We start from the raw sequence: 18,360 nt of genomic DNA, 5'->3' as shown, positions 1-18,360 counted from the left end.
ACAACAACATGAGAACATAAGTTTCTTGAGGGTAAGAATTATCTTGATTGTATTCGTATATCTAGTAATTAGTACTGTGCCTGTAGCTACAAAGTAATACTTAATAAATACTTTCTTTATCCAGTTGTCCTTGGAAAATGGGCAGGAATTGATGAGACAAGAAGGACTATGCATAACATATCAAAGCCAGAATGGTACAGTGGAGAGAGAAAGGAGATTGTGACCTATGTGACCAGATATGACTAGTCTAACTAGAGCAGAGAGTTCCTAAAAGGGGAATATGGGAGATAAGATTGGAAATGTGGGTAAGATCTGGACTGCAGAGAACCTTGAATGTCAGACAAGAAATTTGAACTTTATCTTAAAGGTAATGGGGAAGGTTTTTGTCCTAGGGAGTGTTAGTAACTTACACAAATCAATGTTTTAGGAAAATTAATCTGAAAGGGCTATAAGAGGTGAATGGGAAAGGAAACCTCTTTGAAGAGACTGGATATAGGGAGACCAATTAGGATGTTATAGTAATCTACATTTAGGGTGGCAGAGTGGATAAAGTACCAGGCCCGGAATTGGGAAGACCCGAGTTCAAATCCAGCCTCAGACACTTACTAGTTATATGATCCTGGGCAAGTTACTTTACCCTGTTTGCCTTAGTTTCCTTATCTCTAAAATGAAGTAGAGTAGGAAATGGCAAACCTCTCCAGTGTCTTTGTCAAGAAAACTCCAAACAGGGTCCCAAAGAGTTAGACATGTCTAAACAAATGACAATAACCTACACATGAGGTACGAGACCCCAGTGTAGGAGAGAGCTAAAAGTCATTAAAAAGTAATAATAATAGTAATAGCTGATTTTATGTTACTTTAAGTTTATAAGTTAATTTTTTCACAGTAATTTGTACAGTAGGTCATAATAATAACTAAGATATATGTCATGATTTAAGGATTACAGAGTGTTTTTCTCATAACAGCTCTATGAAATATGTAGCAGGGGGCTGAAGCACAAATAAGTTAACTGACTTATATAACCAGTAAGGTCTTGAACCCAGGTCTCCTGACTCCCAAGATTGGCACACTGTTTTGACTATGCCACATTTTTTCATTTAGCAATATTAGATTACCTCTGGTCTCTTCTAACTCTGTGATTCTTGCTTCTTTATTACCAAATGGCAAGTAACAAAATGGAAGAATCAGAGGAAGGCAACTAGGATTGTAAATGGTCTGGAAATCATGTCATGAGGAAAAGATAAAGTGAGGGTTCTTAACGTGGAGTTCATGAACCATAATGAATATAGGCAACAAACCACTAGTGATTTATGCAAACAACAAACCAGAAATGATTTATAAAGTTTGGCCAGATTGCCAGGACACAAAAACATGTTAAGAGCCCCTGGGTTAGGGGAATGAGCCTTCTTTTGACTCTGGTATTTTAGGGCACTTAGGCCAGACCAGGTCCTATTTTCCAAAGAGAAAGGCAGAATTATGCAGAATGACAGATAAACCTTTGGGTAGAGAGAAAGGATGGTTGTAGCCTTATTTAGCTTACTCATGATTTTCATGATTGGCGTATTCAAAAAGTACTTGGTGTCTGCCCACCCTAGCTTGGCACATTTGAAGAAGACATCAAGTCCCTTTGGATTTACTGTATAGAAAACCATGTTGCCTCTAGCTTCAATTACCACTTGAACCTAGTCTGTCATTCTGGGCAAAGCTGATTTTTCTGATGCTACCGTATGTGTTGCTGTGCCTCCCAGAGTTCAGAAAGGACAGTTGAGAAATTAAGTGTCCAGAGAAGCTGACTAGCATATGTATCCCTGTATTTTGTTCATACATATATTCTCCTGGTTGTTTGTCTGGTATCAATAAACACTGTCATTTCAATTAAGGAGTGCATTTCCATTCCTGGAAAGTGCTTCTCTCTTTTCTTTAAACATTCTCCTTTGATGATTCTTACCTACTCTTTTGAGTTAAATCTATATCTGTAGATTCAATCTTTCTCCTGAGTGCCAATCCAAATTTGCCAGCTGCTAGGCATTAATTAACTGAATAAATCCTAGCATCTCTAACTTAACACACCCTAAACTGAACCTGACATCATCTTCCCTAAACTTACTTCCTCCAAACTATACTTCTGTCAATGGCGCTACCATTCTTTTAGGTTCAAACCCTGAAGTTGATTATCTTTGACTATTAATACTTTCTCTCTCCATATATCCAGTTAAATGTCAAGTCCTACTGAATCTAATGTCCCATCTTGCATCCATCCCCCTTTCTCTACTCATATTGCCATATCCTTAATTCAGACTTTTAGTCACTCATCTAGACCATTATAATAGCTTAGTGGCTGGATTTCCTGATTCTAGTCTGCCTCCTCTGTAAAGCATAATGCATTGCTGTCAAAACAATCTTCTTAAGCCACAGCTCTCTGTCACTTGCTTGCTTCAGTTATTGTTAAGTGATTTCAGTTGTGTCTGACTTTCCAGGACCCCATTTGAGGTTTTCTTGGCAGATATCGGAGTGGTTTGCCATTTCCTTCTCCAGCTCATTTTGTAGATGAGGAACTGAGGCAAACAGTGACTTGCTCAGGGTCACAGAGTTAATAAGAATCTGAGGCTGGATTTGAAGTTAGGTCGTCTTGACTCCAGGCCTGTGCTTTATTTACTTCACTACTTAGCTGCTCCTTTTTACTTCTAAGATAAATGCCTGCTCCTTCGTCCACCATTTAGGGCTTTCCACAGTGGAATTCAAACTATCTTTCCTGTCTTATTTCACACTGCTCCCCTCCACACACCTACAGACAAGTCAAATACATGCAACAGGTATTTCCTGAACTTGACAAACTAGGTCCTGGCTTTTCTTCATAAGGGCCATTTACCATGCCTGAAATTCATTCTCTTTTCAACTCAGAATTTTGTCCTTTTTCCAAGTTTAGGTTAAGTACCATATTCTCTTGTCTGACTTTATTAGTTCCCTATTAGTTCTCTTTCTCTTTGTATTTTCTTATCTGTATACCTGGTATATTCTCAATAAAATACAAGCCCTTTGAGGGCTGGAACTTATTTTATTTTTGTGTCTCAAGAACAATAGTCTCTTAAAAATTGTTTTTTGGATGATTGAATTTGGCCTGGAAAAACAAAGATTTTATTGAAAGGTGATAGTTGATCTTTGTTTGATTAAAGGGTTGTTACATGGAAAAGAGATGAGATTTATTATCTGTCATTCCAGAGGGCAAAGTTAAGCAAGACCAATGAGTCAATATTATAGGGATATAGATTTTTGGCTCATTATTGTCACTTTCTAATAAATGAGATACACAGAAATGTTATAGGGTGCCTTGTGAGATTGTGAGCTTCCTGTCACTATAGGATATATTCAAGTATGGCCTGTATGTCCACCTATCCTAAATAATAATGTGGATAGCATAATTTCATATAATTGGGGAAGTTGAACTGAATGATCTTTAAACCCCCCTTAAACACAAAATAACTCTGAGGTTCTGTAAGTCTACGGTAAAAGGGGAGAGAATGGTGGAGTAAAAAAACTAAAAAGCTTTAAAAATGTCTAGTTTGGGTAATTGAATGATGAGTTGTTAGTATTAACATGAATTCAGCACTTTCAAAGAATTTAATGTTAGTTTGCTTTAGAAATATCATTATGAGTCAAAGTCAGCCAACACTTAACATGTCAGATATCACTACAAGTTTTTTTTTTTGGCCCCAGAAGAAAGTTTTATTAAAACAAAGGAAATGAAACATAAATCATGGATGGGGAACCATTAGTTGCAAACATGTATGTAAATCTCTAAAGTCACTTGTAGTTCTCATGTCCTCCTAAGGTTTTTCTTCTTCATGAGTAATATTCCTGATTCCTTCCATCCATTTATGGCTTGGTTCCAAGGCCTTTTATCATCATGATTGCCTTCCTCTGGAATTTCTCCTTAAAAATGTCTTTCCTAGGAGGCAGCTAGGTGACTTAGTGGACTGAGAGCCAGGCCCAGAGATAGGAGGTCCTAGATTCAAATATGGCCTCCAAAACTTTCTAGCTATGTGACCCTGGGCAAGTCACTTAACCCCCATTGTCTAGCCCTCACCACTCTTCTGCCTTAGAACCAATACATAGTAAGGGTTTAAAAAATGTCTTTCCTAAATTGTGTCAAGGCAATATCATCAAGATTAAATGAATTTCCTAAGTCAACACAATGAAGTTAGTAAAATTTAAATTCTCAAAATGCTGACCTTAAGCCTCCAGCTGGAAAAAATAGGAGAACCAAGAGGAAGTAGAAAGAAGAGTTAATATCTAGTCAGAAGATTTGAATTCTTATGACCTGTGTGACGCTAAGCAAATCACTTTTCTCAGCTGATTCTTCATCAATCCAAGGGTTCAAGGAGATAATCTATGATATATGTTCTAGCTTTAGATGTTGCTATGAGTAAAATTAGCTAGAGTGACTGATTTGGGGGTAAGAATATAAGTTTATTGATTATATCAGGTTTACTGTTCAGGACTGAATAATAACTGCTAAAATGATATGTCTTCATGGCTCTTTTGGGATCAGGGAGATCCTGAGCTGGATCAGGCAGCTTAATAAATAGATATTTAGGAGCCCATTAGTCAGTCCCTTGAACATCCCAACACATCTTTAATTGGTGATAGCTAATTAAGAGTTAGTCTTTTGATCTATCCATCTCGACCCCCTCCCCACAGGTTATATACACTGTAAAAGAACCCTTGTCTCCCTCCTTCATTCTTTAACTAAATTGTTAAAAAAGAAGACATTCTTTGAGATTCCCAAGGACAAGAAAATGCAAAAAGCAGCAGACTAGATGGTATCTCTGACCAAGATCAAACACACAGGAATACATATTAATTTCCCCTAATGTATAGGAATTAATACAGCATATAAAAATAAGTTATCACAATCTTATGTCTCAAGCCACGATGGAGGGAACACGAATCTCAGCACAAACTGGCTATGAGACTGGGCAAGTAACTTAACCTCACTAGTCTGCAAAATGGAGATAACAGAATTTGTACTCATCTACTTCATTGGCTGTGAGGAAAGCACTGTGGAAGACTTAAAAGCCGATTTAAATAGAATGAGAGGAGGGGAAGATAAGACCTTTGTAATTCCTGATTTGGAAATTATCTCTTCTGATGCAGATCTATATATGTCATCATTCCTGAGCTGCATTTTAATATTTTTAATATTATGGACCCTTTTGACAATCTGGTGAAGCCTGTGGACCATTTTTGAATTATATTAATAATTGAAGGAAATGATGAATTTCAATTAAAGCTTTGTGAAAATAAGGATGTGATTTTTTTCAAGTTTATGAACTCTCCAAGGACCTCATGGATCCCAAGTTACGAACTTTGGTCACTGAAATTTGTCAAAAGCACTGAGATAGGTTAAGCAACTTGCCCAGGATCTCAGGACGAAAGGTGAGATTTCGAACCCAAGTCTTCTCAGTTGTCTATCCCCTAAGTCTGGATACTTTATTATCACTAATTCATATATTATTCGAAAGTAAAACACGATCAACTTCACACCTAACTTAGAAGGGATTCCTCTTCCAGGTGGGCAGCCCTTACCCTCCCGGTTTTAGATAGAGACACTGCGCTTTAGCCAGGAGTCGTCAGTCACGGATGCTTTCTTGGGGAGAAATGGAGATATCACCACGAAGGGGACTTCAGGATAGGAAACTGGGCGAATTGGGGCTTTCGGCTGCAGGGGTAGCAGAAGAGACCCCAAACTCTGACAGACAGGGAAGCAGACTTGGGGAGTAGCTGCTTTAGTGACACGTGGCGCGGGAGAGGGGAGGCGTCAGATAGAGCAGGTACCTTCTTTCTCGCATCCTTCTTCATCTTGGTCCACAGTACTCTCTCAAAATCACGGCTTTTCATTGGCCGGATGAGAGACATCGGGCGCTCCTACTGGTCCTGATTGAGGCAGTCTAGGGGAGCAGGTGGGCAGCCCCTCGCTCTCATCCTTCATCATCCCAGTGTATTTTACGCGGTCTCCGAATATTGACTTCTTATTGGTCGAATGGGAGACACCGGGAGCTCCTGATTGGTGATCCGGAAGTGGAGGTCAGAAATAAGCCTGGAGAAAAAGGAAAGGAAAGGCGAAAGCCGAGGCCGGGTCGTGTAATCTCTCGCCCCGCCCCATTCACGGTGAAAGCTCAGCTTCGCGTTTCATTGGTGAAGAGCAAACGGCCCATCGCCTCCAGAGCACCCATTGGCTCTGTCTCGGGTCCTCAAAGTCAGGATGGTGTGTGGCGTACGGAAGCCGGCGCGCGGGGAGAGGGGTAAATCCGCTGCTTGAAGTCGGACTAGCTGCCTAAAGGAGGCGCTTTCCTGGTCTCGATGGCGGCCCAAGGCAGCGGCAGCGGTAGCATGGCGGGGAACGAGCCTGAGGCCTCTGTCACCTATTACCGACTGGAAGAGGTGGCGAAGCGCAACTCGGAGAAGGAGACGTGGCTCGTGATCCACGGGCGAGTCTACGACATCACCCGCTTCCTGGACGAGGTGAGCCGGCTGACGAGGGCCGCGGCCCCACTGGAAAGCCCGAGGCTTTAAGGGGCCACGCCGGGCCGCGCGGTGCACGTGCGGGGCTCGGACCAAGCAGCTACCCACTCTCTGGGGAATGCCAGATGCTGGCGACCGCCCGCGAGGCACGTCCTCTCCTGCTCTGGAGGGAGGGAGGTCCTCGGGGTTTGTGGGACCAGGCCGGAGTTCGAGTACTGCTACGGACCCTTGAGATCTCCCAGGGGCAGCCTCAGTTTGGTGAAACCAGTTTCTAAGAACACGAGATTTTCTGCTTCTGACATTCCGAGCTTCGGGACCGTAGTGGGGCAACTCCGTGTAGCCTCCAAAAACCCCAGAGTACAACAATAATAATAGTCATAACTTATTTATTTATTAACAACAACAATAATAATTAGTGTTTAGTGCTACTCTGTGCCAAGCGCTTTACAAATATGATCTTACTTGATTCTCACTGCCAACTGTTGTTTTTTTAAAAACAGATGAAGAAACTGAGACAGGGTAAGTGACTTGCCCAAGGTCACACAGCTAGGAATTATTCCTTATCAATTCTGAACTCAGGTTCTTCCTGACTCCAGGACCAGATTTTTATGCCCATTAGTTCAACTCATGCATCGTAATTAATAGCTATATCATGACTTTAAACCTCAGAACCTTTCTTTCTCAGCCTCAGTTTCCTCATCTGTAAACTAGAGTTTGAACTCTGCTTCAGACACTTAACTAGTTATGGGCAAGTCATTTAGTTTTCTCTTCTGTGAATTGAAGATTTTTTTTTTTAACCCTTGTACTTTGGTGTATTGTCTCATAGGTGGAAGATTGGTAAGGGTGGGCAATGGGGGGTCAAGTGACTTGTCCAGGGTCACATAGCTGGGAAGTGGCTGAGGCCGGGTTTGAACCTAGGACCTCCTGTCTCTAGGCCTGACTCTCACTCCACTGAGCTACCCAGCTGCCCCCTGAATTGAAGATTAATAATAGAACTTGAAATCAAATTCAGCTTCACTGAATTAAACATAATCAGTGTACTGACTATGTGTTCATGGACACTTTCCCTGAGCCCTACTTTCATTAATTATGGAGTAGGGATAATTATACATATAGTTTACCTGCTTTACAGGGTTATCATGAGAAGCAAATGAAGAAGTACTATATAGATGTCAGCTATTAATAATGTTAACAATTCAAGAAACATTTATTTAGACCCCATAATAAATACAAAAATATTTTTTAAAGGAAACTCATATTCTAGGCCATTTGCAAAGTTCTGTGCTAAGTGCTTTGCAATTATTTCATTTGGTCCCCAAGATAAACTTAGGAAGTAGACGCTATTATCCCCATTTTTCAGGTGAGGAAAAAGAGATCAGACAGTGCTCTAGAAAAATACTGGAGAAGGAGGACTCATTTTCAGTTGAAAAGATAAGTAGTGTCACTGAGGGTAACAATATTTTTGGAAGTTAATTTTAGACACTTTGTTTTATAACTCCAAAAGGCTCTCTAGTATCTTTTTCTGAATCAGAAATGTTCAAAATATTTTTCTGGTTATTTGCTTAAGCTGTGGGAATGTACTTTCTCCCTCCTGATACCAGAAAAATATCAATACTTAAGCTTTACAATGAAGAATATTCTGCATATTTTACATAAAATTTGTCAGTAAATTAATTTTTAAAAATTAGCTTCTAATTATTATTGCCATTGAATATACTTGTGTAGTGCCCTATTCTCAAGAATATTTTTACATTATTTCATTTATACAATAATTTAGGGAGCAGATTTGTACACATTTTAATAGATGATAAAACAGGAGTTAAGGTCATGTAGCTGTTAATAGTTAAACTTGGAATAGATAAAGCTTCTAATTTAGCTTTTAGTGATTTTATATGTAGCATCTTTCATAGATGATTTTTAACATACAGGTCAGAGATACTATAAATTAAAAATTATAAAAGCTTTCCCCAAAAGATGCAAAGGAGTCCTCCAAAATCCCAGTACCGTTCTCTTTTGCTGTCTTTCTAGGTGCTAGTGACCTCATTTACAGAGTGTCTTGCAGGTTGATGAATGATTTATAATGGTTGTGGAATCACCTTTTTCCTCAGCAGTTTGGCTTTCTTCAGACCTGTTCCTTCTCTGATTAACTATATGATTTGGAAAGTAACTCCACCTCCTACAGACATAATTTAGACCTCTCCCAGTGTTTGCCAGGATGAGCCATTGTTTGCAGACACCTTGCTGGTTTAGAGAAACCTCCTAGGCTTTTGAAGAATCTTGGGTAAACCCTAAGGATTGTCTAATTCAATTTTTTTGTTTTTACAGTTGAGGAAATTGACACTCAGAGAGATGAAATAACTTGTGCACAGTCTATTGCAACTGGGATGAAAGCCCAGGTCTCTAGATCATCAGTCATCTGTTCTTTTTACTGTTTTGATTTCCCTGAAATACTGTCTAGTAGTTCTTCTCTATGATTCTGGCTATTCTTTCTTAAGACTTGGATTAAAATTCTGTCTCTCTTAGCACCTTAGTGCTTTTAGGCAAAGGCCTTTACTATTCTGGGCCTCAGTTTCTTTATCTGTAAAATGAGGTAGACTAGAAAGATATCCTTTAAGATTTTTCAGTTCTAATTTGGTAATCCTATTGAAAGGTTATTGGTAGCTTCTATGTAAATTTTTTTTTATCCTTACTTTGTGTTTTAGTAACAACTCTAAGAGAGAAAGGCAAGAGCTAGGCAAATGAGGTTAAGTAACTTGCCTAGGGTCATACAGCTAGGAAATGTCTGAGGCTGGATTTGAACCCAGGTTCTCCCAACTACAGGCCTGGTACACTATCCACTGAGCAACCTAGCTGCCCACTTTTATCCAGTCTGAAGTAGCATGACATCATTTTGCCCAAAGGTTTGATTAAAGAAAATATGCTTGAAAGACATTTTGATGAGTCAGCAAAAAAAGCATACATACAAAATAAAAATGGGATAAAATATTTTACTATAAAATATTTGAAATTTTGTTTGAATATTATTTTTAACAAAATAACAAAAAATACTAGTTTAATCTACTGAACTTTATTCTTATTATTTTGTTACGTTTTGAGTTCTGAGTTGTCTCCCTTCTTCCCTCCCAGACCCATTTTAGAGAAGACCAGCATTTGAGAGATATATATGTGTGTGTGTGTTTATATGTATGTATGTATTTATAAATGTGGAACCTTACAATATATAACTCCATATGTCAGTGCTTTCTCTGAAACTGTATAGTAGTGTTCTTCATGAGTCCCTTGTAGTTGATTTGAATGGCCATATTACTCAAAATGGCTTAGTCATTCAGTTACTCTTTGAACATTTTTGCTTTTATTGTATACAATTTTCTTGGTTCTGCTTATTTAACTCTGCATTATTTCATGCAAATCTTCCCATGTTTTTCTAAAAACAACCTGCTTGCCATTTCTTACAGCACAGTAGTATTCCATCACAGTCACATGCCACAACTTATTCAATCATGCCACAATTGATGGGCACCTCCTCAATTTCCAATTCTTTGCCTCCACAAGGAAAGCTGCTATAGATATTTTAGAACATAAAAGTTCTTTTTCTTTGATCATGATGGGAAACAGACCCAATAGTGTTATTGTTGAATTAAAGGGTATACACAGTTTTATAACTCATTGGGCATGATTCCAAATTGCTTTCCAAAATGATTTGATCAGTTCATAATTCAGCCAGTCTGAGAGATGTGAGATGGTACATTCTCTAATTAATAATGATTTCTAGTATTTTTTATGTGACCGTATATTACTTTGTTTTTTTTTCCTCCAAAACTGCCTGTTCATATCCTTTCACCACTCATCAATTGGGGAATGACTCATATTCATATAAGTTGGCAAAGTTCTTTATATATTTGAGATATGAGACCTTTATCTGGGAAATTGGCTATAAATTTTTTCTCAATTTTCTGTAGTCCTTCTAATCTTGACTTTGTTGGTTTTATTTATAAATCTTTTTAATTTAATATAATCAAAATTATCTACTGTGTATCCCATAGTGCTCTATATCCCATTCATAAATTCTTCTCTTATCCATAACTCACACATATAAACATTTGGACCTTATCTTGGTAAATGGTGTAAGATATTGCTCCATATCTAGTTTTTCCCACACTGTTTTCTAGTTTTCCTAGTAATTTTTACCTAATAATGAGTTCTTATCCCAAAAGCTTAGAACTTTATGTATTTATGAAACATGAGGCTACTGTAATTAATACTACTGTGTATTGCATATCAGCTCTATTCCATTGATCCACTATTCTATTTCTTAGCCAGTACTATTTTGATAATTACTACCATATAATACAGTTTGAGATCTGGTACTGCTAGACCTCCTTCCTTTACATTCCTTTTTCATTAATTCCTTTGATATTCTTGACCTTTTGTTCTTCCAAATAAATTTTATTATTTTTTTCTAGCTCAATAGATTTTTTTTGGTAGTTTAATTGGGATACAGTTGAATAAGTTGATAAGTTTAGGTAGAATTGTCATTTGTTTATATTGGCTCAGCCCATGAATGAACAATGAATATTTCTCCAATTATTTAAATTTGACTTTATTTGTATGAGTTTCCTGATCTTTAAAAATGTTATATGGACAATGCTTCTTACTTGACTCTTTTGTTTTGTTTTGTTTCATGTCACTTCATGAAAGTTTTTCTATGTTCTATTTAGATTTACCATTTTAGTATAGTATAACCTATATATTAGGTTAACATGCCACAGTTTATCCATCTATTCCTTAGTTCAGTGGTTCCCAAACTTTTTTGGCCTACTGCCCCCTTTCCAGAAAAAATATTACTTAGCCCCCTGGGAATTAATTTTTTAAAAATTTTAATAGCAATTAATAGGAAAGATAAATGCACTTGTGGCCATCACCACTCCCCTGGATCTCTGCAGCACCCATCAGGGGGCGGTGGCGCCCACTTTGGAAATCACTGCCTTAGTTGTTGATCATCTAATGCAGTTTCAGGATGATAATTCCCAGGACCTAGCACAGTGTCTCTCGCTATATTGCAGTTCACTTATCGCTGCTTCAGTGTATCATGGGTTTTTTAAAAAAAATCTAATTCTGTATCATGGAGTTTTTGCTATATCGTGGGATTTTGCAGATGAATTCCATACTGTACACAATGGGAATGCAGTATGCCACTATCACTTGTGCAAATTTGCCAACATGAGATTGTATGCAGCTGAGTGCAAAGCGATTGTTTCTGATGGAATGAAAGGTGACCGACCACAGGGTTGTTTTCTGTGTCCTGGGTGCTAATCGACTCAGTGTGTTTATAAGAGTGTGGGAAAAGTTAATAAGAGTATGGAAAAGGTTTATAGGAGAGTGGTATGGGTTTATAAATAAAGCCTTAATATATATATACATAAATAATAAAATATAATGCTGCTATTTTGCAGATTTTCACCTATTGAGGGGGTCTCTGGAACATAAGTCCTGCGATAGTTGAGGTATTACTGTATATCTTAGTGGAATTGTAAAAGGGGAAAGGTATGGTCGCCAGAAATTGGATTAACTCTATTTCAGATTAAAATAGACCTAAGTCAGGATGACTTTTATGGAAGTTTATTTACAATTAGGAAGGTTGAAGGTAGGGAAATTGAGAGAAACTCTGGGACCAGATAAGAATTTAGAGGCCCCAGCAGAGGAGCACAGAGGTTAATTAAACAAGGCTTCTAGCAACAATGCCTTTAACAATTAGAGAGGCAAGAGAGGCCTCCTTGAGGCTAGAGCCTCCAGAATCGCTAAGGGAGGAGAAAGGAAGTCAACCTAACTTACCTACGTGACAATTCAGAGGGAAGCAGACTGAGGTCTCACCAGAGATCCTTCAACACCAAGTTCAAAGCGCCAACAGCTCCACAGGAAGTTTACCATCATATTTAAAAGATAGCAGCTTTCATCACTTCCTGCATCCATATCCAATTTCAAGTGGACAAATGGCAGCCTCAACACTGTTTTGGACTGCCCAAATTGTTTTTGATTTGTCACTTATTGTCACATGTGGGTAACTGATCTTCCCCTCGACACTTAATTCTAAGTTGGGTGGGGTGACATTCTTTCTGATGGCTAGAGTCTAACATTTACACAGAACATTTATAAAAAGTACTTTATTTCTATCAACCAATATATATTTATTAAGTAACTACTGTGTGTTAGGCACTGTGCTTAAGCTCTGGAGATTACAAAAGCAAAAAGATGGTCCCTGCCTCAAGGAACTTACAAACAAATAGGGAAGACAACAAACACAGACCAACAAGATATATGTAGATATATATAGGATAAATAAGAAATTATTAATAGAGTGAAGGTACTAGAATTAAGAGAGGCTGGGAAAGGCTTCTTGTAGAAGGTGGTATTTTAGTTTGGACTTAATGGAAGCCAAGGAGATCAGCAATCAGAGTGGAGGAGGGAGAGTGCTCTAGGCATGGGGACAGCCAGAGAGAATGCTGAGTGTTGAGATAAGAGATCATTGGTAACTTTGGAGATAGTAATTTCAGTGGAATGATAACTTGATGACCTTATTAAGGACTTGGCTAGAAAGGAGAGAAGAGATATTAGATAAGAGTAGGGATAGAAGGATCAAATAGGTTTTTTTGAGGATGGGGAGACACATATAAGTGATAAAATGTGAGTGACAGAAGGGCTGTCTTTCAGAGCTGGCACTTGGGATCTATGTGTTTTCAGTTCTTCCAAGGTGGTATGATGTAAGGAGAGCTGTGTTTAATTCTCTCTCCTGGCCTTGGCTCTGATCTGTGAGAAACCCCAAGCACTCTTGCCTCTCTGAATTATGAGCAGGGTCCCCTGCTCCCATAGGGCTGTGTGTCACCCTGAGATTAAGCCCTGGAATTGTGACCTGGCTCTCCATAGGTATTTCTAACTCAGCCTGTCCAAACCTAAACATTGCCTCAATCACTGAACATTTGTTAAGCATCTCTTATGTACCTGCCAGTGCTAAGCACTAGGAATACAAAGATAAGAGGGAAAGTTCCTGCCCTCAGGAGGCATATTATTATTATCCTAATAAAAATGCCAATGGGCGCTGCTTGAGCATGCATGTGCTAGCAGCTGAGGGGATAAAGAAAAGTTCCATGTAGAAGATGGAGTAAGCCAAGACCTGAGGTGGATGTGAGTGACCCGCTAGGGGCTGTTCTTCATCTTTTTTATGTCACAGACCTCTGGCAGTCACTGGTGAAAACTATGGGGCCTCTTCTCAGAATTGTGTTTTTAAATATGTATTAATATACACAGAATTGCAAAGGAATCCCATCATAATTGAAATATAGTCATCAAAATGCTTTTTAAAACTCAAGTGTATGTATCCCAGGTTGAGAACTCTTGACAAACCATCCAGGATGGTTTTTGTCTTATTTTCTGAAGACAAGGCCTCCAGGGATGGAAGTTTCACAGCTTCTTTTAGAATTTATTCTAGTTCTTATTCTTTGTTGAGCAAGTCTAAGGAGCTGGACCTGGCAAGCACTGAGCAATTTTACCAAGATGGTCATTAACTTAGGGGTCATTGCAGAAGCATTTGTTTGTGTGCCATCAGGCTATTGACTAGTGAAAGGAAAGGTCAAAGGCACACCAGCTTAGAAGGAAGGAAAAAAGATTGATGCAAATGCCATCTCCTATTGCAAGGTTTGCTCAGCCTGTTTAAGAAAACTGTTGTCATTGAGAAATGGAAAGTGCATCAAAGAAGAGATCTGGATTGTGATTGTAACTATTTCTTCTCAAGGTTCATGACTTTTGATGTCATTTGCTTTTTAGCCTTGTCATTTTACTGCTGAGGACACTGAGGTCCAAGGTCCTAATGGCAAGGTCAGATTTGAACTCCAGGCTTCTGACTGCATAGCAAGAGAGTACTCTTTCTGGGACACCATGAGTTAATCTGACTTAAAAATAGATGTGATTGTGAGTAGGTCTAAAGAACTCATAAACAGCCAACGCCAAGAGATACTTGAGCTCCCCTAGCCGGGAGGTGTAGCAGCTAAAAGGAACACTGGTTTGAGGGCAAACTAATCTGCATAGTATCTTGGAGGCAGAATATTATGAAAAGTGTCATCTTGGAAGAACTATAGAAAGTGGTGGAAAAGAAAGCACAGTTTTAGAAAACTGTTAGCAAGCCCATCCTCCCCAAAGCCTTTGCACTGGAGATGACAACTGGAAGGATTTATTTCTCTAGCAATCTTCTCATTAATAACTGGGATCACTGCATCATCCATCCTTTGTGCTGTTTGAAGAAGTGAAAATAGCACCTAGGGAGTTCAATTTGAGAAGAGTGTCTGGACCTGACCAAGACTGACAGAGGAAGTGACACAATTCTGAAGGCAATCAGTATTGATTTTTAGTGTAGTTGAAAGAAACAAGATGCAAAAGGATGGGGAAAATAGTGGACTGTATTATTACCATCCCCTCACCCCCCAAAGATGACTAAGAATATGAAAATTAAAGTAAAATGAGAGGTAGTGGTCTGAGCATGATCAGTTTATTATATTAGGCTAGTAGTAACCAACTAGTAACCAATGGTCTCTTTCAGTGACCAAAGACCATGAAATAGGGCTCACTATCTTGATATAGTTTTGGGGAGTACAGGGTTGAATAGGTGGGGAAGACAAATGATTGGTTACAGTATGGACAGCATCATGGGGGTAGGGGACAACATGTTTAGTTATTTTAAAGAAAGCAGGCTAGCACACCTGTGAGGGGCTAGTGACCACCTTTCTCTGACAATTAAAGAATGTTAATTGTTTTATGGGACCTATATGCATCTTGCAAACCTTGTTAGTAGAACTGAGCTTCAGACTCTCTGGTGCCTAGAAGGGTTTGTTAGGGGGATAAGATCCTCCTTAATTATATAATGACAGACAAGGATGGACAATCTACCTTTTGGGGATGATAAGTTATCGTAACTTTAACCCAGAGGAAAAGCTGACCCAGTTGTAAAATTAATACAGCATAAAATCAGCTAAAATCATATAGTATAAACTAGAAGTAATTTTAATTTTGATATTTTCAATTTTATCTATAATGTTGATTCATATGTCTAGTTTCTCATTTTTTAATAAACAATTTTTATGAAAACGATCCACATATATATCTATGTTATCCTTAATGAAACTATAAGGATAGCAAATAGAGCTTTTTCAGTGTTATTGAACTTCTGTATGATTATCAAATCCACTCTTTATTTATTTATTTGTTTGTTTGTTTTTTTAAGGCCCTTAACTTCTGTGTATTGGCTCCTTGGTGGAAGAGTGGTAAGGGTGGGCAATGGGGGTCAAGTGACTTGCCCAGGGTCACACAGCTGGGAAGTGTCTGAGGCTGGATTTGAACCTAGGACCTTCCATCTCTAGGCCTGACTCAATCCACTGAGCTACCCAGCTGCCCCCCACTGAGCCACCCAGCTGCCCCTCAAATCCACTTTAAAAAAACACCAAAAACCTTTACTTTCTTAGAATTGATACCGTGTATTGATTACAAGGCAAAAGAACAGGAAGGGCTAGGCAATGGGAGTTAAGTGACTTGCCCAGGGTCATGTTGGTAGGAAGTGTCTGATGCCAGATTTGAACCCAGGACCTCCTATTTCTAGGCCTGGGTCTCAGTACACTGAATCAAATCCAGTTTTTAACTCAACATTCTCCAGAAATGATCACATGTGCAATGCCTAATGACAAAGTACTATATCTTATTAAAATTATATTCAAAATTCACAAAACTAAATGTGTAAATCTAAATGATTAAATTTTCTAATGATGTTTTTGTAATCTTGTAGCATTTATACTTAAAGTTAAAACTGCATGAAAGCTTTCGGGATACCCTGTATTCTAACATTCTATCATTCTGCTTTTCCAGTAGATTATTACCTTCCACCATTCTAGCATTACATAAAAAAATACAAATTGCAATTCATCCATGCTTGCCCAATATTTTCAGCCTTTATCCAGAGCTTCCTGTGAAGATCCTCTATGTGTGTGGGACCTTCAGTTCTCTTGACAATTCATGAATGGCAGTGGAGCCCACCTACTTACTTGTTTATTCTCTCTTGACTTTTTTTTTTTTAAACCCTTACCTTCCGTCTTGGAGTCAATACTGGGTATTGACTCCAAGGCAGAAGAGTGGTAAGGACTAGGCAATGGGGGTCAAGTGACTTGCCCAGGGTCACACAGCTGGGAAGTGTCTGAAGTCAGATTTGAACCTAGGACCTCCCGTCTCCAGGCCTGACTCTCAATCCACTGAGCTACCCAGCTGCCCCCCTCTCTTGACTTTTTTCCCCCCACTTGTATGTCTCTTTGACATCTTTCCTAACAAGTAGTCCCTCTTTGATAACAGGCTACATACATCTTTTTTTTTAAACCCTTACCTTCCCTCTGAGAATCAATACTGTGTATCAATACTGTGTATTGGTTCCAAGGCAGAAGAGTGATAAGGGCTAGGCAATGGGGGTCAAGTGACTTGCCCAGGGGTCACACAGCTGGAAAGTGTCTGAGGCTGGATTTGAACCTAGGACCTCCCATCTCTAGGCCTGGCTCTCAATCCGCTGAGCTACCCAGCTGCCCCCCCAGGCTACATACATCTTGCTCATATCCACCCATGTGTGGTTCCCTTTAGCTCAGCCTCATTTGGGTTCTTTGGAGGCAGTAGTAGTCTGTGTGATACATTCCATTTCTTTAAAAAGCTATCTTGGTCATGCTGGCCATTCTGTTTTTTTGTTTTTTTTTAATTTTTTTTTAATTTTTTTTATTTATTTTATTTTTTTTTTAAACCCTTGTACTTTGGTGCACCGTCCCATAGATGGAAGATTGGCAAGGGTGGGCAATGGGGGTCAAGTGACCTGCCCAGGGTCACACAGCTGGGAAGTGGCTGAGGCCGGGTTTGAACCTAGGACCTCCTGTCTCTAGGCCTGACTCTCACTCCACTGAGCTACCCAGCTGCCCCAGGCCATTCTGTTTTATGAAGAGACTCAGTTGAGTTGCAAAGTTCCTTTCCATGATAGTCAAAGGATTAAAAAGGTACTAGAAAATTCAGGACCTTCTTGGACATTCCCTATTAGAAAAGGCCTATTTGAGCATTTCAGTGGATCCACAGAACTCATTGGTTTGGGTATGGGTTTTAATCTATCCCTCCCTTCTTGTCTTTCTTTACCCTGTAGCCTAGAGATGCTCTTCTAGTGTTCTGGCTATCACTGTAATAGAATAATGTATAAGCATATTAGATATACAGATCTATGAGGTGGCTAATGAGAAAGCAAGGAGCCAAACTTCTGATAGTTTTGATCTGTCCAAGATACAGTCTTAAATGATAGCATCTAACAGTGCAAAGTTTGAAGTGGTTTCTTCTGCCCTTGGGCAGAAAGGAGGTGCCTTCCTGTGACCCTTAGAGTAGTTTCTCTTCCTTGCTCCAGTTGGCTCAACATTTTTATTCACAGAAAAATTTTGAAGAACTTTTTAATTGCATTATTTTGTTGTAAAAATATTTTTGAAAAACAATCCAGAAATAAAACCATGAACTCCAAAGGACTTATGTTTTACTAAAAGAAATATGTGCATTATATATACATGTATTAAAGAGCTGTGATTTTGTAACTGAATCTTTCACCCACCAACACAGATTGCATTTCTATAATAACATCATTGATGTCTTCCATAGTTATGCCCCAAAAAGTAATCATCTTGTGACCAACATGATGATGAGCCTCTGAACATGACTAAAGCTTCTCCTGGGAAAACATGCATAGTTCACGACAAGGGCCTGTATTTAAAGAGGCATTCCAGGTCTTGGTATAACCTT

At 38.9% G+C, this 18,360-nt stretch overlaps 1 protein-coding gene across 3 annotated transcripts in view; it reads left to right on the top strand.

Annotated features, from left to right (window-relative positions):
• The first annotated feature begins 6,360 nt into the window (after nucleotides 1-6,360).
• LOC123236743 (cytochrome b5 type B) overlaps nucleotides 6,361-18,360 on the top strand; it is a 58,534-nt gene continuing 46,534 nt past the window's right edge. For all 3 annotated transcript variants that reach the window (XM_044663145.1, XM_044663143.1, XM_044663144.1), the window contains exon 1: nucleotides 6,361-6,522. In XM_044663145.1, the coding sequence (XP_044519080.1) occupies nucleotides 6,361-6,522 (162 nt within the window). The remainder of the gene's footprint in view (nucleotides 6,523-18,360) is intronic.

Source organism: Gracilinanus agilis, chromosome 2 (genome assembly GCF_016433145.1).
Source record: "Gracilinanus agilis isolate LMUSP501 chromosome 2, AgileGrace, whole genome shotgun sequence".
Classification (NCBI taxonomy): domain Eukaryota; kingdom Metazoa; phylum Chordata; class Mammalia; order Didelphimorphia; family Didelphidae; genus Gracilinanus; species Gracilinanus agilis.
Note: the sequence above shows the minus strand (reverse complement) of the source record. Positions and strands in the feature narration are given on the sequence as shown.